The 24,852-nt window shown below is 37.6% G+C and overlaps 3 protein-coding genes and 1 non-coding gene across 4 annotated transcripts; 2 read left to right on the top strand and 2 right to left on the bottom strand.

The window, feature by feature from the left end:
* Positions 1-1,900: 1,900 nt before the first annotated feature.
* Positions 1,901-3,728, top strand: LOC126723488 (F-box/kelch-repeat protein At5g26960). The gene has a single exon (XM_050426948.1). It carries the CDS (start codon positions 2,086-2,088, stop codon positions 3,409-3,411), a length of 1,326 nt encoding a protein of 441 aa, XP_050282905.1. The 5' UTR covers positions 1,901-2,085; the 3' UTR covers positions 3,412-3,728.
* A 2,846-nt stretch (positions 3,729-6,574) lies between these two features.
* On the bottom strand, positions 6,575-6,647 carry TRNAA-UGC (transfer RNA alanine (anticodon UGC)). The gene has a single exon. It is a non-coding gene; the product is annotated as a tRNA-Ala (tRNA).
* A 90-nt stretch (positions 6,648-6,737) lies between these two features.
* On the top strand, positions 6,738-12,951 carry LOC126723487 (uncharacterized). The gene is made up of 13 exons (XM_050426932.1): positions 6,738-6,906; positions 7,066-7,161; positions 7,385-7,462; positions 9,197-9,277; positions 9,352-9,571; positions 9,652-9,710; positions 9,943-9,992; positions 10,094-10,181; positions 10,278-10,532; positions 10,658-10,750; positions 10,905-11,009; positions 12,333-12,449; positions 12,521-12,951. The coding sequence occupies exons 1-13, from the start codon at positions 6,841-6,843 to the stop codon at positions 12,590-12,592; spliced, it is 1,380 nt and encodes a 459-aa protein (XP_050282889.1). The 5' UTR covers positions 6,738-6,840; the 3' UTR covers positions 12,593-12,951.
* A 2,518-nt stretch (positions 12,952-15,469) lies between these two features.
* LOC126723458 (feruloyl CoA ortho-hydroxylase F6H1-3-like) lies at positions 15,470-18,414 on the bottom strand. Its single transcript, XM_050426883.1, has 2 exons — positions 17,811-18,414; positions 15,470-16,225 (listed from the first exon to the last, which is right to left on the bottom strand). The coding sequence occupies exons 1-2, from the start codon at positions 18,305-18,307 to the stop codon at positions 15,652-15,654; spliced, it is 1,071 nt and encodes a 356-aa protein (XP_050282840.1). The 5' UTR covers positions 18,308-18,414; the 3' UTR covers positions 15,470-15,651.
* Between the last annotated feature and the right edge of the window lie 6,438 nt (positions 18,415-24,852).

Genomic DNA, 24,852 nt, shown 5'->3' with positions numbered 1-24,852 from the left:
AATAGTGTACTACTGCATGATTTCTTTTCTGGCTTTTAAAATTTGAAGGGCATTCACACCGCTTCAATGGAGTTTTTAGTAAATTGAGAGACGAAAAATTATACTTTTATCATTTTAACTAAATTATTATTTATTATTTACATGTATAGTAGACTTTCTATTTATTTCTCTATTCTATTTTTTTTTTTTTCCTTCAAACATAAATAAATAAACTTTTGTTTAACTATTCCTCACCTTCCACTTCACAGCAACACCACATTTTCCTTCATGACTCAAAACTATGAAAGAGAATGTGGCTCAATACTACAAAGCAACAACACCTTCTCTAGTGTTGAGACTAGAGCCAAGTGTGAATATCCAGAGCATTCACATTAGACCCAATACATATTTCTAGTCAAATGGATTCTAAAAACTTCATTTTTGTGTTAATTTAGTTTATCTATTATTCTCAAATAATCTATGTTAGTCTCAATGCTCTATTGCTCTCTATTTAAATATTATTTGGTCTATTTCCAATTTTTTTTTTCACCCCATCCTTCCCCAATTTAACACTCTTTTCAGAATTACCACCACCAAAGATTAAAAACACCCAAACACAGCCACATGTAAACACCCAAATACAACCACATCAAACTAATATCAACCCAACCAAATCCAACATCAAACCCCAACCCGGGCAATTAACAAAAACCTTGATATTGAAAAATAGGGCCCGTTTGGTAATATTGTTCTAGTAATATTATTTGTATTTTTTCAAAATACGTGTAGATGAAAAAATGTGTAATATTATTTAAAAATTAAAAATTGTTGTTTAATTACATGTACCAAACCCCCCCTATAACAAAAATAATCTCTATTAATGGTTGTTAAGAAATCAAGGGTTGGCAAGTTCCAAGATAGTGAATGCAACAATTAATTAACACTAAAAACCAAAATGTTGTTGGTTTTGTTAGTGTCGGTCCGTAGATCATTTAAAAATTCATTTTCAAACAATTGAAAATAAATTTATTTAGTTTTGTTGATGAACAATAAGTCAATAAAGGTTGTTCATTTGTTAAATTTTTGTAAGTAGGGTGTTGAGATTGGTACATGAAGCTTTTAAAGGTGTTTAGTTATATTTTTGTTGAAATGCTACTTTAAAGAGCTTGACGAGAGTGCTCAACTCAGTGGCTAACAATTAAAATAAACTTTAATGTATATATTTAATTATATTACTAATATGTTTGGATGATTAAAATTTTCCTATTATTTTTTTTGATGAACTTAAATTTTCATATAAAGAAAATATATGTAATGAATTACTACATGATGAATGACAGAATTTATTTAATTTGAATTGGAGGAAAATTTTCTTTATAATAAATTTGGCTGTGAAGAATGTTGTTATATGTGTGCAATGCGAAGAATGTTGTTTTATGTGTGCAATCATTTTATTTGTAAGTACAATACTATTAGGAAAAAAAAAAAAAAACTTTTCTAGACTTAGGCTTTTTTAAAGCGGTTTTTTGTTGTTGAAGAAGTTACGTATGCTAATCTAGATAAGATGCTTGTCTCGTGGGTCTATAATAATCACAGGACGAATCTAACGCACCATCCAATCCTTTGTCTTTTCCTTTGCTTCATAACAAATTATTATATTATTTTCACAATAAATTATAAATAATAAATTATTATAATTTTTAATTTAAATTATATTATTAAAATTATTTTTTTATCAATAATAAATTATTTATTATGAAAGTGTAGTGAAATTATTATATACACACCATTCTATACTATTTTTGTAGGCCGCCATTCGTTAGTTTGGTGATCGGTCGTTTTTTGTTTCTTTATTTTGATTTTCAAATATTAGAATTAGAGAACATTTCTTAACGTAAACACTAGTCCAAACCAGCTGTAAATAGTAAATTCAGGGTCAAAACGAGTCCATCACATTCACACTAATATCCTTTCCTTATTCAAGACCAGTCTCCCAAGTTCATAATAAATCTGAAAAGCTCTCTCTCACACACACACTCTCTCACTCTCACACTTGCAACTGCCATTAATATCCACTCACCAGTCACCACTCAGAATCAGCAGATAATGTCAGAGAGCTGCAACTCTCGCCACTTCTCATGGCTCATGAAATCCTGTTTTCCCAATCCGAACCACACCAACAACTCTTTAACCCAAATCCAGACCCAGACTCAGACCCAAACCCAAACCCAAATCCACATTCACAGCTATTCGTCTACGCTCTCTTCTCTTCCAGATGATCTTCTTCTGGAATGTCTCTCTCGTGTCCCGCCTCCTTCTCTCCAGTCTCTCTCCTCCGTTTGCCGCCGCTGGGCCCGCCTCCTCGATTCCCCTTCCTTCCTCGATCTCCGACGCCGCCACGGCCGTATTCACACCACCGTGTTTGCTGTTTCCGCCACCGACTTCGGCCTCTATGCAGCCAGTCTCCGCTTCGAAGATGACGTTGACGGGGTACGTAACTGGAAAGTCTCTTCGTTTCTCGCGAACGACGCAGTTTCGCTTGGTAATTTCCACGGCTTGCTCTCTCACGCGAGGTTATCGGCCGTTGGATCTAAGATCTTCATCATCGGCCGGAACGCCATGGTCCGTTACGACACGTGGCCTGGCACCGTCGTTGCCAGATCTGCTATGCTATTCCCGCGCAAAAAATTCGCCACCGCCGTCGTTTCCGGCAAGATCTACGCGGCGGGCGGTGGTTCAAGAACAGACGCGGTGGAGGAATACGATCCCGACACAGACACGTGGCGCGTGGTGTGCCAAGCGCCGAGGAGGAGGTACGGCTGCATCGGCACTTCGGTTGACGGCGTTTTTTACGTGATCGGCGGACTCAAAATCGGCGGCACCGCGGTCGGGACCGAGCCTCCACGAGCCGCGGCGAACGCGGAGGCTCACGTGTACGCGAGCTCGATGGATTTATACGACGTGGAGGCGCGCGCGTGGCTCCGAAGCCGAGCCGTCCCGGGCGGAGGCTGCGTCGTCGCGGCGTGTTCCGCCGCCGGACACGTCTTCGTCCTCGCCAGCCACGCCGTGGAGCTCTCGTTTTGGAAATTCGACGCGCGAAGAAAAAAAACCACAACGCAAAACAACAACAGCAGCACCGCCGTCACCAACGACGGATTCGGCCAGTGGTGCAGGTTAAAGAGTCCGCCGCTACCGGCGCAAGTTCGACTAGACAGCACCGTTAGGTTCAGCTGCGTCGGCGTAGAGAACATAGTGGTGTTGGTTCAAGTAACGGGTTGTATCGACGACTTGTTGCGACGGAGTGGGAGGAGTTTGCGGGGTTTGAGAGATGGGCTTGTGTTGGTGTACAATTCCGTTGGTGGAGAGTGGAGTAGAGGAGCAGATTTGCCTGAGGTTATACGACGCGCCGCTTGTGTGTGTGTTGAGTGCTAAAAAAAAAAAAACGGTGCTGGATTGGATTGGTTTTGGATTTGGAACGTTGTGAAAATGTCGTTACGTGTTTTGCTATAGTATGAGGAAAGTGTCGTTTTGGGCAGATATCTAGAGATTGGGTCCCACTTGTTGTCGTTGTTGTTGATTGGACTATTTTTTTAGCACGAGCGGCGCAATCTAGTTGAAGATTTTTTAAAACTGGGAGTTTCGGAATGGGTATGAACTGGGCTCCATGTTGTTTGGAAAGGATTCTTTGTTAAGTTAGCCCACTTTATTTGGGTAACATCGTTCATAATTATTCTGAAACGTTTTTATTCTTTTGTTGTGTACATCTATAGTTTTGTAACTTTTGTTTTAAAATTCTTTTTACTGATTGGGTCCTTTTTTTTTTTTTTGTACTGAACATCTTTGTTAAACTCTTTCTTTTACATTTATTATTTTGCTCGAAACATCACCAATTGGTTGGTAGTGATTATGATATTTAGGGTAAATTATATCGAAGGTAAAGTATATTGACATCCTTAGGATATAGTGAAATTAAATTTGTTATATTCGATTTCAAACAATCTGCTGCCAAATGATCAAAATAATTGCATATTTTTTGAGTGGTAGTTTTTATTTTAACTTATGACAATTTATTTTTTTATTTATTTATTTTTCATAAGACCAAGACATCAATTGATTTTTTGTGTAAGTGATAATCGAATCTCAAATTTCTTATTAGAAAACAATAAATTTTATTAGTTGAGCTAACTGAAATTCACAATAATTGTTTTTGGTTATGTTTGGGGCGAGCACAAGAACTTGATCATGGACCTTTAGCTTTTACAAGTGTTCCAAGTTCACTTGTAAAACCCAAGTTTAAGTTCATGAACAGGCCCAAATAAGCCTCTCTTATCTCCAAACCACACTTCCTTAATTACTCGTAAAAATAAATGGATTTGGACCATGTATAAAAAGAAAAATGACATAAGTAGAAATAATGGGCCCACAAAGAATTTGGGCATTGCTTTGTTAGAGCACTTGTAGCGGTGAAGCTAAATAGCCATATAACTATTTTAACTCCACCAAAAACAGCCATACGACAGTGGAGCTATAATTTCTTTTTTAACTTCATTGCTATAGTGCACATCTATTTATAGATGTGCACTGTAGCTGAGAGTTAAAAAAAATATAATTTTTTATTCCAACTGGATTAAAATAATATTACTTGGTTTATTTTTTTCCTTTCTTTAATTCTCACCGTGCTCTCTCTTAGTGTCACTCTCAAGCTCTCATTTGAAACTCAAGCTCAAGCTCTCATCTCTCAAGCTCACTCTCTCAAACTCTCACCTCTCTGTTTATTGCCGTTGGCCCGACCCACCATCTCATCTAAAACTCAAGCTCTTAAGCTTAAGCTTTCATCTCTAGTCATCCCAATCCTCCATCTTCATCTTCATCGCCGTCCCACACCAATCCAAGCTCCATTGCCATCCCACGTCGCTGTCCCAGTCCTCCACGTCCCCGTCCCAGTCCTCCATCTTCATCTCCATCGACACTGCCTTCATCGAACTCAAGAGCGTCGCAGATTTCGTGGCTGTGGCTAGATTTCGTGGGTTTTTCTGGGTTTTGTGATGATGGTTTACTGGGTTTCATGGTGGCTGAGTTTCATGGGTCAGTGGTGGGGTGGCTGTGTTGGTGGTGGATCGATTTGTGGTGTTTTTTGTAGTGAGATGGATTATTTTATTGTAACAGATATATTATTTTATTGTGATATTTATATTATTTTATTGTGTTGAAAGCTAAAATAAATCTACTGCTGCAGCATGTGTGTAGGCAAAATAGATAAAGTAACTTTTGGTGGAGCTAAATAGCTAAATTTTTAGCTCCATTGCCATGGATGCTCTTAGAGCATTCGCATCCGGTTTCTTCAAACTATTCTATTTTACCATCTAAAAACCTACTTTATCATTTATACAAGACCATTCTACATTTACAATACACTTAGCATCTCAACTTTTATTTTCCTATTCTACTCATTAAAATAATATATCTCCACAATAAAATATATTTTTTCTTTTTTTCTTTTTTTCCTAATTTTCTCTTGTGTATGTACCTTCCCTCAACATCTAGCATTGCACCTCCATTGCCCAGTCACCACCACTGTGCCTCCACCATGCCCAACGTCACAACCAAAAAAAAAAAAAAAAAAAAAAAAAACCCAGAACCCAAAAGAACTAGAGTCTAACCATGCGGAATCCACCCCATCTCCACAACACCGATCACCCCCAGCTAAAACCCATCACCTACACCGATCCACACCAATCTTGCAACCATTGGACCCACGTCGATTTCGCAACCCACTGACCCATGTCGATTTCCCAACCAAAACCATCAACAACTATCAACCACAGATCAACCCATCAACAAATCATAACGACTGATCAACCTAGAACAAACCAATCCTAAAACCCATTAGACTCGAACCCATCAAACCCAAAACCCAGCCAAACCCACGAACAACCCGTAACCACCGACGGGTCGTCAAAGATTGAAGATGGGTTGGCGAAGATTGAGAAGTGGTGAAGTGATGAAGCCTGAAGATTGAAGAGAGATTGATGAAGAGGCAGAGAAATGAGAGAGAGAGAGATGTGGGAGATGGAGAAGTGGGAGATAGCTAGAGGAGAGAGAAGAAATTAGTAAAAAATGAATACAAGTTGCTACAGTACCATTTTACATATAGAATAGTACTGTAGCAGTATTGTAAAAAAATTTACAATTAGCAGTTCAGATGAAGCTTAGTTTTTGGGTTTTGATGGTAAAATTTGCCAACATATGACATTTGGCCTTCCTAGTGCGGATGCTCTTAGGACCCGTAGGATTATTGTAAAAATGGCCATTAACAATGTTCTAAATAATATAATAATTAAATAAAAAACAAATAATGGAACAAATTAGTATAAATTTGCAATTTTGAAAAAAAAAAAAATAGAGAAATTAACTAATAAACCATAAAAAGGAAATAAATTAAAATTATAATTAATATTTAAACAATAAAACATGATTGTGTAAAACAAGCAAATAAATTCGATGTGTCACACTCATGTGCAGTAATATTAATCATGTATTATAATAATTATAATTATCTAAATAAAATTTCAACCTTTAAAGAAAAATAGAAATTTGGAGATGCAGGGGATCGAACCCTGTACCTCTCGCATGCAAAGCGAGCGCTCTACCATTTGAGCTACATCCCCGTATGCACAGCACTATTCTCCTGAAGCATTATATTCAATGATTAATATATGACTAATGACTAATCTCGCACACACGGCAACACTGACACTCCTCCAATAACAGAAAAGAGAAAAAAGAAAAAAAGAAAAAAAAGAGAAACCCCACGAAACCCCTAATTCTGATTTCTCTTTCTCTCTCTCTCTCTTCGCTCCGATGGATTTTCAAGTGGTAGTTCTCGCCGGCGGAACTTCCAAGAATCTCATCCCTCTCGTCTCCAAGGTTCCAACTTCTTTTCCTCCTCCGAAGAAGAAATATTTCAAATTAAAATCAAACTGTCCACTTCAACAATAACAGTTGCTTTCATTTAATTTTCTCTTTCTCGATTTTCCCGAGAACCAAACAGTTCCCTAAGTAATTTTCTCTTTTTTTTGAATGCAGGAGGTTCCGAAAGCTCTACTTCCGGTGGCGAACCGGCCGGTTCTCTCCTACGTTTTGGAGCACTTGGAACAAAGTAACCTTAAGGATCTCATTGTTGTACGCTTCTTCTGCATCCCTAATTTCGTTTATTTTTATATATATTTTTAAATTCTCTATAAACATGTCAATTTAAAGTTGAATTTAGTAGATTCTTAGGAACCAAACAGAGAATTGCTATGACAATTTTGGAAGAACATTGTGTGGATTGTGGATATTTAGTTTTGTGTTCGGGTTTCAAAGTGTGTGGAGTTGTTGATTTGCTATAGATATCGTTGTGTAGGTTGTTGAAGGGCAAGAGGCGGCTGCTCTGGTTGGTAATTGGATATCGGGGGCTTATGTTGATCGTCTACATGTTGAGGTATTTAATGAATGCTAGAATTTCATATTTAACTGTATTGAATGTATTTTACCTTAATCTTGATGTATAGAAAATTGGTGAATGATTAACATTCTCATGGAAGATGAATTTAGAAGGTTTAAAGTAATTGGATGATCTTTTGGCATTTATTTTGTTTCAATATTAGCTCGTAAATAGTGTAAAGTAGGTTGAATCTAGTGGTAAAAAGTACACAAATTGGGGAAATTCTTGCATTTCATCAGCTTAAATCTTGAAATTCTTGCCACTTGGTTGTTTGGTTTCTTAGCTTTAGAAGTTGTGCCTTGTATTTAATTTAGAAATTGGAGGAGTGTGTTTTGAAAAAACTTTAACCAAGGTGGAGCTTGCTGCAAGGTTGAAACTTGAAAGGGGTACTTGGATGTAGGATTAGTGATTGCCTAGGATAGGTTGCAATGGTTAAGGGCATATCAATGAATTTCCTTACAACATGAGGTCAATCCTTTTATCAAGATATAAGCAACTTGGTCATCTGAATTCCCCAAGGATAAATAGAGCCAAACTCTGATTTGATTGCTTATGTGCTCTAATTCTTGAGTCAGTTCATATTTCTGACCTGAGGTATTTGAAAAAGAGAACAAAAATAGCCCAGTTTTTGAGAAGTTTAAAATACCCTAGTGCTTTTATTTGGAAACATCTTTCTGAAAATAGCACATGCACTTGAAAACTTAATCAAGTTTGGAGGATGGGAGAAGAGGATGTTCAAGATGAAGGGGTTAAGAGTTTTGGAGCACAAAGCTCAAGAAAGCAATAAGAATAGTGTTTCTGCCTAGGTGATAAGTACATTTATCCGATGATACAAGAGCTTGCACCACCTTCTGGAGATATACTGATACTTATGGACTATCTTGTAGAAGGAAATGTGGTGGGATGGCTCTAGATGGTCTTTAAAGTGATGGAGGATGGGTAGTGTAAAGTTTTATGAGTTGTGGTGATGCATATTCTTGTTAAATCAGTGGAACAGAGAGCTATTGCAGAAATATAATGTCTAAAGAGTAGTAATAGGAGATATCATGCTGATAATAATTGGGAACCATGTCTTGTAAAAGATTCAAATTTTTTTTAATGAAAGCCTTATTATGTTTGAGAAGGAGAAGAAGCTATGTGTAAGATAAATTCAATTGTTATAACTCCGGTACGTTAGGAACACTATTTTATTTACAACCCTAGTGGATTTCAGATGCTTGAAGGCTTCTCTGCCTTGGAGTGATTTAGACTTCTTTATCAATGGTGAACAGTCTTTAGGGATTTCTTTTTATAGGTTAAACATAAGTCCTGCACCTACACAGGACTGAGCTCAAGACCTCAGCCTAAATAACCAAACTAAAGACTCAAATTAATTTTAAAAAAAGGGTTTTAAGCTTTTTTTTTTTTTTTTGTAGAGTGTTTGAAATCATATACACCTTGCCTTAGTTACTTTTTAAAAGAAACAAAAGAATCATATAACCATGCCTCAATCAGGTACTGCTGCATGAAGGCTTCCAAATTTTATTACCCAAAAATGTTAAGTACTTAAATTTTTTGAAGGAAACAGCACTGCTGTCTCTTTCCATGTGTGGGTCATTTACTTTCTTCTTTTTCCTAGAGTCACTTTGGTCTGAGGATGCTTTGAAGAAGCACTGCACTAGGCCGTCTTTCTGCAGGGTACTAATTTGATACTCCAAATAGATAGAGCTCAAGTATTTTCTAATGTGGCAGGTTGCTGCAGTCCCAGAGGATGTTGGAACAGCTGGTTCACTCCGGGCCATTGCTCACCACCTGACTGCAAAGGACATCATGGTTAGCACATATTCTTTATAGCAATTTTGCTCTAGAAAGTTGCTTCTTTTCAAATATTTGTTTCTTATCTGCAGGTTGTGAGTGGCGATCTTGTTTCTGATGTTCCTCCTGGTGCAGTGGCAGCTGCTCATAGACGGCATGATGCAGTAGTGACTGCAATGCTCAGCTCTGCTCCTGTCAGTGGACCTTCAGAGTCTGGTTCCTCTACTGGAAAAGACAAAACCAAGAAGCCAGGGCGCTACAACATCATAGGGCTGGACCCCACAAGACAGTTCTTGTTATATATAGCTACAGGTTTAGATCTGCAAAATTTTTCTTTTGTTTACGATGTTGCCTTCCATGTTTCTCATGCAGCATCTTGCAATCCTTGCCAGGTGCTGAAGTTGAGAAAGATATTAGAATACAGAAGAGCATACTCCGTGCAGTTGGCCAGGTACCGCTATGTGAATATGTTTTTCATTTTGCTATTGGTAAACCTTTTCCAGTAGTTGAAAACTAGTGGGCTTTTGGTGAACCTGGTTCTACATGTGTTTTGTGGCCATCTTTTCCTATTTTAAAAGATTAATGTCAAACTTAAAATTTTAAATGCCTAATATTGAAATAATTTTGCTGGATTCTCCTTATTCTAACGTTTTTCTTCTTACTTTCTTTCTTTCTTTGCGTAGATGGAAATCCGAGCTGATCTTATGGATGCTCATTTGTATGCATTCAAGAGGTTTGACCTATTATTGTCTTTGTTTCCCCAATGATATTTTGGTCATATTATTCATGTTGGATGTATTTTAGTATTGAATATGCTCTTTGATTATTTCTTAGGTCTGTTCTACAAGAAGTTCTAGATCAAAAGGATACATTTCATAGCTTAAAGCAGGATGTCTTGCCTTATCTTGTCCGGAGCCAGCTGGTTAGTTCAATATAGTCCCCGCATATTAAGTTGTTCTGGGAAACTTAGCTTTCTTAAAGTCTCTGAATCAGCTCATTTTTCTTTTATGACCTTTAGAAGTCAGAAGTATTGTTAAATGGTGCACCACAAGCAGAAGAAAATGGAAACCAGAAGGTTAATTCCCAGAGCAACCAAGTAACTCTGTCTGGGATTCTAGCTAATGCATCTACTCCAAGTTTTCATCAACTCTCTGGATTGGGTACCAATGGTTCTACTCGAAGAACCCATAAATGCTGTGTTTATATTGCTGACGACAGCAAGTACTGTGTGCGCTTAAATTCCATTCAAGCATTTAGTGACATTAATCGGGATGTGAGTCAATTACAGTTAAAGCCTTCATTGGGTCTCACCTCTTTCTTTCTTTCTTTTTTTTTTTTTTTTTTTTTTTTTTTTGAGCTTAATCTGGTTGAACTTATCTTCTGTTTTAAATGGGTCAGGTCATAGGAGAAGCTAGTCGTCTATCAGGGTATTCCTTCTCTCCCCAAAACAACATCATCCATCCTTCAGCAGAGCTTGGCTTAAAAACAACTGTGAGTTGAATGCTTTACAGATTGGAACTACCACCATCAGTTTAGCTTTAATATTTGACTTACATTATATGTCAAATGAAGGTTCAGGTGATTGCTTTATATCCCATGTTAAGGTAATTTCTTGGTGTACTTATCGAGTGGTTTGATGGTTTAGGTGGGACCACATTGCATGCTCGGGGAAGGTTCACAAATGGGTGACAAATGTAGTGTGAAACGGTCTGTTATTGGCCGCCACTGCAGAATAGGTTCTAATGTAAAGGTATGATAACTTTTAATCATTAAGGTTGGAAGAAAAGTATGTAATAATTTTGTTGATAATTGATAGTTGGAGGAGGGGAATTGAACCCTAGATGTCTCCTTTGGAAGTACTAGAAGGTGCCAACCAATTGAGTTACAAGGCTCTTGACTTCAATATATATTATTGGGCTTTTGTTTTGCCTAGGCTTTAGTATAACTGACCGCCTCAATGACATCTCTGGGGTTGTCTTCTGTATAGTGCTAATGATTAAAGAGATTCAACTGAGATATTAGGATTGATACATAGAAGAATACTTTGTTTGATTGATATTTGTGTAAAGCAGTAAATATGATAAACTTTTATTTGTTTCAAAAACTTAAGCTGATAAGAAAGGGAGATTTTTATATTATTTTATCATTTATTTTATCACTTAATAAGTATTTTAAGTTTTAACTCTCCCATGAATCAAACTTCCCCTCAAGAAGTTTTTTTTGTGTGTGTGTGTGTGGGATAAAGCCCTCAACAAGTGTTAGAATCGTGGTTTTAAAAACTGGACCGGATTGGCTGGTCAGACCGATTCAATTGGGAACCAGTTTGGTCTGGGAAAACCCCAAAACGGGTCAAAACCGGGTTAAACAGAGAACCGGAGGCAAAAAGGGTTTTGCCCCCAGTCGGTTTTTAAAACCATGGTTAGAATAATGGTTTCACCATTTCTTTTCAGCTCTAATACCATGATAAGCTGCCACTTGTTCCAAAATCTTAAGTTGTTAGGAAATGATGAATTTAATCACTATACCATTATTTTAACAAGATATTTAGTCATTTGCATCAAGCTCAAACTTCTTGCATGTGTGCTTCTCCAGGAATACACATTGAAATAAGAGGTAAAAATGGATTGGTAGCACATTCAGTCAAAAAGGGGGTTCTTGCCTACTATGAATCCGATACTATCATGTACCCCTATTAAACTAAAAATTCATAACCCCAATAAGTATGGGGATTCAGTTTCGTAGACTTGTGCCTATTTGAACAATCCTGTCTTTCTTTGATAAGAATCACCGTGATATATGTAAAGTTCTTCTAAATGAAGTTCAAATGGGATTTGGTTTCTTTTAAAGGAAGCCCAAGTACCTTGATCAATTGAAAGTTTGATTCTAATCGAACTTCTCATTTTCAAATTATGTCCATAATGTTTGTAAATTTTCATTTTTAAATAAGTCAATTGGTTCTAATGTAAAAAAATGATGACTTTTTTATTCATGAACATTAGAAGAAAAGTATCAAAAAGAAGAACCAGACTCAGATATTCATCTCAACTCTCCTTTTTCCCCCTCTTGTATTCAGGTAGCTAATTCAGTTATAATGAATCATGTCACCATTGGGGATGGTTGCTCGATCCAAGGTTCTGTGATTTGTAGCAATGTACAGCTCCAAGAGCGTGTCAATTTGAAAGATTGCCAAGTAATCAATCTCTCTCTCTTTCTCTGATGCTTGTGGTTGGTATCTCAATATTAATTTAAACTTCGATCCAGGTTGGGGCAGGTTTTGTGGTTACTGCTGGCAGCGACTGCAAAGGGGAGGCCTTGGCTAAGAAAGAGAAATGAGTGCTAGGGGAAGTCCCTGGGTGGGATGAGAATTGTTAATCTTTTTTTCTTTTGGCAATTGATTTACTGTAGGTTGGAGCAGATTTTGTGGTGACTGCTGGCAATTGAGTACAGGGCAATACCCTTTGCAAGAAAGGGGGATTGCTTGGCTCCATGAGTGTATTATCAGCTCTCATTGCTCTCTCTCTCTCTCTCTCTCTCTCTCTCTCTCTCTCTCTCTCTCTCTCTCTCTCTAGGTGCTCATTCTTGTGTCAATAGAATTCTTGTTTCGTTTGTATCTGTATTTCTAGAGACAGGTCAATAGATAATATCAATTTTGATGAGTTATAGTAGTTATTAAATAAAAAGTCTTTGATCAATTATTGTTGCCTGCCTTTGAAATTTCTTCTCTCATTTTATTTATTTTTGGGTGTCTTTGAGCATGCATGCCTGCACGTGCGTGTGATGTCTTATATTGTTGTATTGTTGAAATAGGATTATTGTGTTGTTTGTATTAGGTTTTCCTGTGACAAATGGAGATTAAGGTGCCGTTTGGATTCAGCGTAAAACGCTGAATCCAAAGCTGCGTTTTTCCACTTTTTTTTTTTTTCCTCACTTCACGCGTTCCAGGGGACAACTAGCATTGTAGCAGTACTGTTTATCATTGTTTACGCATTAAAAAATATTAAAAATGGATCCCACGATACTATTCACATATTTAAAAATTATTTTGCTACAGTACTTTTAGTTTTCAGTTTTCAGTTTCAGCAACAATAAGTTCAATCTAAACGGACCCTAAATAGATAGAATCAATGTTGATAATTTACAGAAGTTATTGAATAGCCTCTTACTCTCAATGAATGTTGCTTGTCTTCAGTAATTTGCTTTTTCTTTTCAAGAAGTGCTGGCTGTCAGTAGTTCATGCTATGAGTAGTGTTCTGATCATAATATAGTTAAGTAATGAGATGTAGTGTTATCTTATATTTACCATAATATTGTTGAAATAGGATTGCTATATCATTTGTATCTGTGTTTTTGGTGACCAAGAGAGATCAAATAGATAGCATCAGTTTTGATAATTTAAAGTCGGTTTTGAATAAATGGGCAAATGCTTTTTGGTACTTTTATTGTAACATTCCTCGCACATGAAGGTGGTGGATCTCGATCTCTTATATGAAATAAGATTGTTGCAGGGTTTCTATTTGCTGCTTTAGTGACCATGGGAGATCAAATGGATGGCATCAATTTTGCTATTTTATAGGTGTTAATAAAAGGCCTTTCACTCAATAAATTATTGCTTTAAATTATTCATTTTTTTATTAAAAAAAAATTCATTTTTGGGGGAATTACAAAATTCCGCTTAATGTTTGGTCTGGTAATACATTAAACCTCGAGTTTTTATTTATTTAAAGAAAAGTTTGACCTGTTAAAAATGTTTACATTCATACCTCCGACTTTAATTTTTTGAAACCATATCCAACTTTCATTCATTGCGTAAAAACGATAAATCCAACAACAAGGCCTTAAGAGCTGGTGGATGGGGAATCCCCAATCTAAATAACATCGTCATCTATATGTTTAGCATAGCGAGCTAGTGAATGGGCGACCAGATTTGCTTCTCTTTTGACAAAACTAATAGAGAACCAGGTGAGGCTTCTAGTCAGACATTGAGGGTTCATTTGGTTTGGGCAAGACTCGGTTTTCATAAATTAGTACTCATAACTCAAACTCATAACTCAAATCCAACTATCACTCAAAAACTCCAAAATTTTTGTTTGGTCACTAAATCCAGTCACAAATCTCAACTAAAAAAACTAAAATATCTACTTTTTGCTAAAATGGTGGAGCCCACCTCACTGACATTCCATAGTGAGTTTATTGTTGCTACTCGCGTCCATTTTCTCTGCCCTTTCTTTCATATTCTCTCATTACACAACCCAAAAAACAGAGTTGCCTATAAGCCAAAAGTAGATCTTTCACCTCCCATTTCGATGCACTTGCACAACCAGTGTAAAGGTTCTCATCTTCTTTAATCTTCTTTCATTTTCAATTTCAATTTCCCTTCATCAATACCCATATAACACCTCTCTTCCCAGAAACCCATTTCATGTCTCTCCCTCGTCTGAACTCAGATCGTCACCTAGGGCTAGTGAGCACAAATCTAGGGTGGAATAACCGTTGCTAACATCGGCCAAACTGCCGTATAAGGTAATTTTCTTGTGTGGCTTTGGCTTCGTCTCTGTTGCTTTGTTTGGACTTGATTTTGAATAAACCTAAGGAACGGACTTACTCTAACTTGCCTCTGAAAATATTAGGAATTTCTGGGTTTGTAATGTTTAGCCCAATTTCCCACAACAATATTCATGCAATCAATGAGTTTTGTTGAGTTTGGGTTCAATGTAATGTATGCTATTTGGGTTAGATAAATTCGGATGGGTATGTTGATTGTTTGAGTTTGGGATTCACCTATGAATATATACATTCTTCACTCTTAAATGGGGGTTAGTTATAGTTTAGACTTTTAGAATATTTAACAAGTTGTGTTCACCCGTGAACTGAAATAAGGATTTGTAACGGTAATATCAAAGGACTAAAACTGATTTGACAATGCACTGAAAATGGGTCCCACAAAATCACTCTATTTATCAAACTGCCACTGAAACTTAGTTTTCAACTTTTGAAAACACAAAGATTTTGTTCCTGGTTTCCATCACCTAAACTCAAATTTTTGAGTTTTGAGTGACGAAAACAACACTCAAAAACCAAGCCAAACACTTTTTTTTGGGTCCCATGATATTTGGATTATGGGTGATGAAAATTGAGTTATATAACTCAGTTTCCATCATATCGAAATAGCCTCTGAGTATCCTACACAATGTGACCAGTCAGTCATAAATGAATGGAGATTATGACAAAGCATAACGATAGCACGTTCAACAATTATAAAAAATTATAAGAAAATAATAACAATAAATAGTTTAGATCCTCTAGTCTAGAGTACTTACAGCAACTAAAATGCTGTTTATTACTTGAATTTCCAAATACATTTGTTCAAATGCAATATAAATTAAGCCGGTGTATCATATTTTGGCAAATTCAATAGTTTTCTTTCCATCGTGAGCCTTGCTAAAGAAATGCTTGAAGTAATCTGAGAAGACAACATGTTTGTATATTGGTGTCTCTCCACTTGCTAACACTTCAGGTAGAGGTCCAATAGTGGCATCAGATCCTGGGTTCACAAAAAAAGGGATTGAAACTCTATTCTTGCTTCTGTTTGCAATTGCCCTGTGCTCAATGCTTTTGTACCTGTCATTGCTCATTATTTGTAGTACATCCCCAATGTTGATGACTAGTGCTCCATTGACTGGGGGGACATGGATCCAGCTATCCTTACTAGTTCCTCGCACGTAAAGTCCACAGGTATCATCTTGAAGAAGGATTGTTATGGTTGATATGTCGGAGTGGCGGCCTACTCCGGCAGTGAGCTCAGGGTTTGGACAACAGGGATAGTAATTTAGGCTAAGAATTGGTGAAGCCATTAACTTGTATTCTGTTGTCTTGTCGATTTCTTTCACACCAAGTCTCTTCAATAGCGCCTCTAGCAGCCTTTTGGTCAAAAGTTCAACCTTTTTCACGTATTCTAGCGCTTCTTCCCTACATGGTTTAAAAACAAGATTTCACAATTCTATAATTTTAACCGAAATCATGTTTTGAAAACACGATTTCAATTTATGTGACAGTGTATAGTGAGTATGTAATAAGGAGTGTGTGACTATCATTATTCTTTGACTAATCCACAATGAGTGAGGTTTCTCTATTCCAATAAATACCAATTAACTACAAGACAATTTTTTGGGGTGGTATTATAAGTGTTGGCTAAAAGACGTGAAGCTAGAACTTCATGAATCATACGAGACCTGAAAACCAAACGACTGGACAAGCCCTTGAGATTGTCTTCCTAAAGATTTTATAGCTTGCCAAAAATCAACTCGTTTGAATGAGTCTAAGACATTAGATAAAGTCTCATTTTTTTATTATAATGATCAATCTCCAACCATTGACAACCTTTAACTAAGTTTGGTCAGATTATATTTTAGATTAATTATCAATAACTGAAGTTAAACATATGAAGAAATTTGCCTTCTTCTCGCTAATTAACGTTAAAGATTTTAACAACCATGACTTAAAAAGGGTTTTTTTTTTTTTTTTTTTTTTTGAGAAACGACTTAAAAAGGTTTTTAATTCAAGCCATTGGCGTTATTTTGGGACCAAATATAAAATGATATAGAAAGAGGGGTGCAAAGAGAGGAAAGAATAGTTAAAAATATTATCAAGTTGCCCTTGTTTCCAAATTATACCTTGGGGGAGCTGGTATCTCATGCGCGAGGCGCATGAGAGATTTTTCCATCTTGGGGAATTTTAATTACTGACGAGATTTTTCCATCTTGAGGAATTTTAATTACTAATGATTTATAATTAATCTTATTCCCACCCTCATGCTAGTCATATATCGAAGTGAATAATATTTTTGTCTCAGTATGTGTTTCATTTCTTCATTTCTAAACTTAGGTTATTTTATAAGAAAAAGAACAAGAAACAATATAACAGGTTTTGATTTATATAATATAAAGTGAAATATCACTTTATTTAAAATTCTAAATAAAGTGATATTTTGTATACCGATCATGGCTTTAATTTAAAAGGCACTAGACTATCCAGCTTAACAGGGAAATTAGACTATTTTTCGATTCTTTGACCGTTTCGATTTTTAAAACCATAATACCAAAAAAGAAAACAATAAAATCATAGCATGAAATGTAGAGAATCCATAACATTTTTATTTACAAAATCATGAATCTCATATTCATTTCTCATCATATGTACTATATATAAGAGGATTTTCTCTTCCAATTGAATTTTTATGTGGTTCAAAAATACCCTTATTAATAAATGTCATAAATGTCAAATAACAAATTTCATATTAAATTTAAAAAAAAACTTCTTAAAATTTAGAATTTTTTTCTCTTTCACGTTTAAAAAAAAAAAAATTACAATTATAGCTTATTTTTAAGATTTATCATTTTTATTTGTTTAAAAAAATATCTAAATTATAATAGACATAAAAATTAATTTTTTCCTCAAAAAATAGAAGAGCATAACAGGCTAGTGAATTATGTGTAACTCACTAAATTATGCCTTGATCAAGTTACTTAAATAAAGAAAAGCTAAAGAGCCTTACTTGCATACAGGAGGCCAGAAAGCAGAAGCCTGATCCTCAGAAACCCAAGAGAGTCTAAGGAAATCTTTCCATTCCAGGACCTTCTCTGCTTGAGGACTAAAGCTTGTACACAAGCACACAGCCTCGGAAGGAGAGTTTTCTTTTAGATACTTCTTTCTTTCTTCAGATGGTAGCTGAAAGAAGCTATGAGCTGCGTTCTTCAAATTTTCTAGAGCCTCCAAAGGCACCCCATGATTGACTATCTGGAAGAAACCCCATTTGCTAGCAGCATCACAGATTGAATCTACTACCTTTGGGTCATCCCAGTTTGAGACATCGATGATGGGAATGGAATTCTCCGGTTGGAATTTGGTTGGGTCTAGTCTTTCTTCAAGAGGTTGGATGTAAGGCTCTGGAACAGTTTCTAGGCCTGTATCTACAAGACCCTTTACTCCGTTCCCTTTGTGCACCACAAAATCAATGACATCGGAGGAGGAGGAGGAGATTGGCGGAGACATTGGGTTGTTGATTTGTTGGGAGGAGAGGAAAAGGAGCAAAGGCTATATAAATATCGACAGAAGTGGGTGTAATAGTGTGCAATACTTCAACCAGGTGGGTGAAGTATTAACTAGTCAATATTGACAGCAACAGTGGGTGTAATAGTGTGCAATACTTCAACCAGGTGGGTGAAGTATTGACTAGTCAATAGTGTGCAATACTTCAACCAGGTTGAAGTATTGCACTTTGCTCCTTTTCCTCTCCTCCTAACAAATCAACAACCCAATGTCTGCTTTAACATTCTAAAACTTATTGGAGCCAATGAAAATAACTTATTGGAGCCTTTTTTTTATTCTACTTTAACATTCTAAAACAATTTTACATGTTCCTCCAACTCAAGATAAGTGTCTTGGTACGAAATAGGAAAAAATAAATAAGGGCTAATTTCACTTAATCCACTTGTCGTTTAAGGTAGTTGTATTTTTCCCACTTGTGATTAGAAAGTATCACTTTATCCACCTGTAATTAATTTTATTGCAAAAAAGTAACCCACCTACCTGTTCATCATTGAAAAACCAATTAAAACACATCAAAACATAAAAGAGAAGCTAATAAACCTCTTGAGAAAAACTTTGTCACTATGGAGAAATTCATGTTCAATAGAAGAAAATTCTTCAAAAATGATTTTGATTGAAGTGTTAGGGTTTTAACTTTTAATACTAATACAAGATATTGGGATCTTTGTTGGTGAGGAGTAAGAAGACCCCATTGCTATTCATCAAAAGTAAGGTTTCTTTGAATTTCAAAAATTGATGTAAGTAAAATTTGAAATTTATGATTTTATTTGTAATATGTTTTTATTTTGGTAGGCATTTGAATGGTACCGCCTTTTCTGCATTTTCTTCCTATCCCCTAATAGCTATGGATTAGTTAGATACCATATTGATTATGGTCCCTATGGATTATGTTGCTAGGTTAAAGTTTGAAAATTTTAGGGTTTTGTTTTGTGTTGGGAATCTTTTTGTTGTGATTACATGTGCTGATTTTTTTTATGAGTGATCAAGCAATAGGGTTTTGCTTGATTATTTAGTTAATAACCTGAATGAATCATTCAATACCATGATATTTACTTTTACTTTCATTGGCAAATGAACTATCAAGAAGTTCATTGTTCATAATTGAGTCTAAAGGGTCAGCTCCTATTATGAAATTGTTAATTATGCAACATGCTAAGACTACGTCCACTTGTGTTGGGAATGACCCATGACCAAATGGTCATTGGTAGTGCATAAAGAAGAATGGCAAAGATTATGATAGGCCAAAAAACTAATTGACCCTTTGTGATAAATTAATTGATTAATTAGCCAAGTTTATTAATTAATCAAATTAACATGCAAACACGTGGTAGCACAAACAAATCACCAATAAACTAAGTGTGCAACGGAAAATAAATTTGACACGGTGATTTGTTTATGAATGGGGAAAACCTACAAGGCAAAAACCCTACAGGGTGATTTTCAAGTCACCATTCCCGAATTCCACTATTATCACAACAAGCGGTTACAAGTAAATGAATCCTAGTACCTTATACCAACCTATAGTTGAACCCTTACCCCAATACCCAATTGGACTTGTTCTATAGTGACAATTTCTCCTTTCGATGCACGGCTCCCAATACGTGACTAACCAATTGCACGGATCCTAGTACGCGACTTTAATCACCAACTAGAGAAGGTTGTTGGCTGCAAAGTTCTTCAGTTCATCCCAACGATGAACATCAAGAAGATGCTTGGTCATAAAACCCTACGGTGCACAAACACAATAACTTCTTCAAGAATGATGAATTAGGGCAAATTCTATCTCCGGTCACAATTTGCTTGAACAAACTTTGCTCAACATTTGTGTAACTTGTGAACACTTTGATGGCCCTTAAAGTAATCATTTTATATGTCTAGGATTGTGAGAAAAGAAAGCCTAAAAACATAACACCGGATTGGAGTCAAAACATAACTAGAATTCTGTTTTTCATAAAACTTGACAGATACCTGTTTGTCGAGATGCTGTTGAGCCACGTGGTTGGAACAGCTTCTTAAGCTTGATGGATAGCTAGCTATCGAGCTTTAATGACAGGCACTTCTTCAGCTTGTTTCTTGGACAGACTTGCATATCTTCAACACTTGATCTTGAAACACAGTTTCTTGAAGTATTAAACACATCCTAGATCTACCCAAATACATGTAAAGTGCGTTTTGTCAAAAGATTAGCCAATTACATAAAATAGTGACATATGTTCCTAACAAGTGAATCACATATGTCATAACAGATTGAATAATTCTTTGTCATTTTTTCATGGGTTGTCACTAAACTCTTTCAAATGGTAATGAACACCATGATAAGGGGGGATAATTCCTTTTTGAACTCCATAACCATCATCATCAAGATAATATCTACCTACACATTTATAGTAAAAAAGGAAAAGAAATCACTCCCAAAGCTAGTATCCATAATTAAATAATTTTCTAGTCCTATAATACCATTAGGATTTTTTAATCCCTTTTGCCTAGATAGTGTGTTATTTATGACATGTGACACATGTGCACTTCCTTCCCAACTAGCTAATACATAAGTGAATTTTAAGTCAAAGGTAGCAGTAGCGAGGACATTTTGTGTTGTTCCATCCCTTCGGCCTTGAAACCTTCCTTGAATTTGAAGTGGAATAAATGCACGAACATGAGTTCCATCAATCGCTCCACACAATCCTAATTGCGATCAATATAAGTTACATTCATTTTACATCTTTATACGTATAAAAAAAGGAAAATGAAGCCCTTAAAACTTACCTTGAAATAGGGGCTAAACCTGTTGCCATTCCTTATCTCCAAAGGTATATCTTGGAGAAAGGGAGAGAGATGAAACACTTTGAATTGGTATAATATATATATATAACCAAAGCTTAGAGAAAATCCAGTTAGTTTTTAATTAAATTCTCAATTTTGCGCCACGTGTCCTTTTTTTTTTTTTTTTGAGAGAGATTCAACCTATGGCGTCCGTTCCTGATGATAGCTCTTTATCATCAAACCAAGATACCAATTAGTTTTTGGTGTAGGTGGGGATTGAACCTGTGCACGCCGGAAATGAGGCTGTTGGGCTTAACCTCACTTGGGCTCACAATTTACTTATAAGGTGGGCTTAGGATTTCCTACTTTGGGTCATTCTCGGCACAGAGACTCAATGTAGTTTATTCTCTCTCTTTCTGAATTGCTGTTTTGCTCTCTTCTCTATCTCTTTTGTGAACCTCTCAACCACCCCTTTTCCTTCCCCAACTTCTCCTATTTATAGCTCTAAATTAGTGGAGAGATCATGATTACTGCCATAGTTAGTGCAATTGAAGGTCCAATATTATCTGTTATAAGTGGATGTTTAGGTGAGAGTGGAATGCAGCGATTGTGGCTTTGGAACTTGGTTCCAACTCAAGCGAATATGCCCGGTAGTGATGTTTCCTGGAAACTGCCGAGCATGCTATGGTATGTTCGGATTTCAGTCTTTCTTTATTATTCGGGCATTTTACGCCGAGCAGTGGTTAGGTGACAAGACTTGGACTTGTAGTTTGTGAGGGTAGAATAAAAAGGGATTGAAAAATTGGGCTGTGCTACTGGGCCTGAATCCAAGGCCCAATTGGATCTGGGCACCTCGGTGCCGTACATTAGCCCCTTCTTGATTCATGCCCAGCTACCGGGAAGAATCAAGGAACCGAAAAGGCATTCACTTGTTTTGGGAGTTTAACAATTAGAAACTTGGGCGGTTACGACATCCCATTAATGCTCATCTCAGAAGATGCGCTATTTTGGGGCGCCAGGTTCAGTTGTCATTATTACCTGACGGTTTATGAACCGAGGCAATGTGCGTGTCGGTTATCATTGGCATTCGTAGGGTTTTTTATGAATCGTGCCTATTTATTGCTGATTAAACGTTTCTCTGTCCTCTTTTGCTTCTATAAATAGTTCACCTCAAAACGTTCTTTCACTTTTTTACTTCCTTCTTCCTGTGTTTACTCTCTGTCGAGCATTCATCTGAGCGCTTACTCACCAGCTTAGAGACCCTTCCTTCCTTAGAGCCCAAAGTAAGTTCTCTACGCCCCTCCTTTTACTTCAGCTTCTTTCTTCGAGTTTCTTCTTTCAGTATTAGATTTCGAAATGGGTTATTCTTTTCTTCTGGATACCCCGGCGTCTTTAGCCATCTTTAGGCAAAATTTTGATATCCTCGGTGATGTGGAAGTGGCTTATTGCCACGAGAGCGAGATTGCTCTCCACATAGGGCATGGTACTGCTTTCTTCCCCCTAATGGCAATTCTAGAGGGCGGGGTTAGGTTTCCCGTGGATCCTTTTTTAGTTGACACACTTAGGTATTATGGGTTGTGCCCTGACCAACTCCCACCCAATTTTTACCGAGTAGTTAGTTGTACAGTCTTTGTGGGAATAAGACTACCAATTATTACTTAAAAACTAGGGATACACGGATACGGCTGATATCATGCCTACCTGATTCAAATAGGAACTCAGCCGGAGAGTTCGTCCGGGTGCGCGGGAATTGGTTTGCCGGAGAAATTCCCTGCCCCCTCTCACGGCGTGAAGTGGGTTCGTACCGATCTCTAACTTAATCATATTTCTAATTGCAGTAGTTTTATCTTATTGGTTACTAATATTGTATCTTGTTCTCTTGCATGAACGTATATATATTCTCTTTGCAGAGGGTAAAGTGTTCGTCCCGGACGTTAGGACAGTTCACGTCAGGGACTTGAATTTTATCCTTTGGTCCAAGATATTCGTGCATTAGGATGGATAGCTCTGAGCATCACATTTGATCCTCGGGGTCGAACCGGTTTATTTCACATGACAGTCTTTCAAACAAGCGCTGTTGGTTGACAACCCCCTTTTGTCATACATAGACGTTCGACACGTGAATTTTCTGCCACCGAAGCTTACAGTCGGTGAAGCGAGGGAACTGGGTAAGCGAAACACTTGCTCAGATGAGCTTGCGCCACTACGGGACGAGTCTGCGGAGCGTGTGTCCCGGCGTCTCCGAGAGCTCTCCTATGAACTTGTCCAAGAAGAAGTTCCCGTCCAAGAACCCGCTTAGCTCGAGAACCCTGTTGAACTCGAGGCTCCCGTAGAGGAAGTCGAGCAATTTGTAGTTGACATAACTGATCTTTCAGACACCGAGCCCTTCCTCAGCGAAGATATGGCGACTCGGAAGACCATGACCATAGACCGCTTCGTGCCCGGCGCGAGGCAAGCCGCGCAGCAGCCACCCTCTCAAAGCCAAACTCAAGCGCCTCCTCCTCCACCTCCTTCTCAAACTGGACGAGTCCAGAAGAGGCAGAGGGTTGTCGAGCAAATGCCTACGGATCCGGGAGAAGCAGCAGCTTGGACTCCTCCCCGACCAACTAGAGGCATTGTCATCCATGAGCTGCAAACTTAAGTTAGGCTGAGCGTAACGTCCTCCTCTCAAGCCGTGCAGGCGTGGAAGCCTAAATTTCTGTTGAACGGCAAGCCATTTCCTGCAACTGCTTGTGTGCGGATGTGGGAGAAAGGTGAAGGGGGCCGCATTGTTTAGACCTTGGCAAAGGGCCTCCTTTTGCCTGATGATGTACACACCTTTGAAGAATGGTCGGAGGAGTCCATGGGGCGTAGGCTACAGTGGCATACTATCGCGGTAACCCTTTACTTACTAATTTTTTACTGTGCTTTACACATTTATTATTTTCCATTTACCTTTCATTTTGTTACTGTACTAATTTTTGTTTTTGTTAGGCTGCTCAACTGGCCCATATTTTGGATGGTTGCGCCAAGGAACTTGCTGAGGAGGCTGACTGGGAGAGGGAGGCACGAGAGACGGCTGTTAAAACAGTTAAGGAGAAAATAAAGGCAGTTGATACTGCTGAGAAAAAAGCTGCTGCCGCGGAGAAGAATAGAGCATTGGTGGAGAAAAGGTTCGCGGAACTCTTGGCTAAGCAGAACGAGACGGATGTTAAGCTAGCCGAGGCAATTAGCTTGAACACTACTCAAGTCGAGGAACTTGCCGACCTGAAGGCGGCTTTGGAGGCTTGCGAGGAGAAATGGTACAATGAAGGGTTCGCTGATGCCGAGAATTCCGCAGAGCCAGTTGTGAACCAAGCTCGAAGGTTGGGTCTTGAGGCCAGGTGGTTCGTTGCTCTATAGATTTTGGGGGTCCCCGAGGATTCCCCTCTAAGAGATCCCGGCCAGATTCCCTTCCTAAACTCAATCACTACCGCCCAGGACCCCCGGTGCCCATTGACGAGGAGGAAACAACAAGTATGAGGGAACTGGTGGAACAGATTGATGCACATGCAGAGCCGGATGAGATGGAAGCCACCAGCATCGTCTGGTGGGGACCTGCATTCTCTCGTGGCCGACCAGCAGCACACTAAGGCAGCAGATCAGACCGGACCCTCCGTTCCATTAAGTTAATTGCCGAATCGACTCTTTAATGCTTTAATTTCTTTTTATTGCATTTTAATACTATTTCTTTTTCGGTAAATTTGCCT

Source organism: Quercus robur, chromosome 1 (genome assembly GCF_932294415.1).
Source record: "Quercus robur chromosome 1, dhQueRobu3.1, whole genome shotgun sequence".
NCBI classification, from domain to species: domain Eukaryota; kingdom Viridiplantae; phylum Streptophyta; class Magnoliopsida; order Fagales; family Fagaceae; genus Quercus; species Quercus robur.
This window is presented reverse-complemented; position numbering and strand designations above follow the sequence as displayed.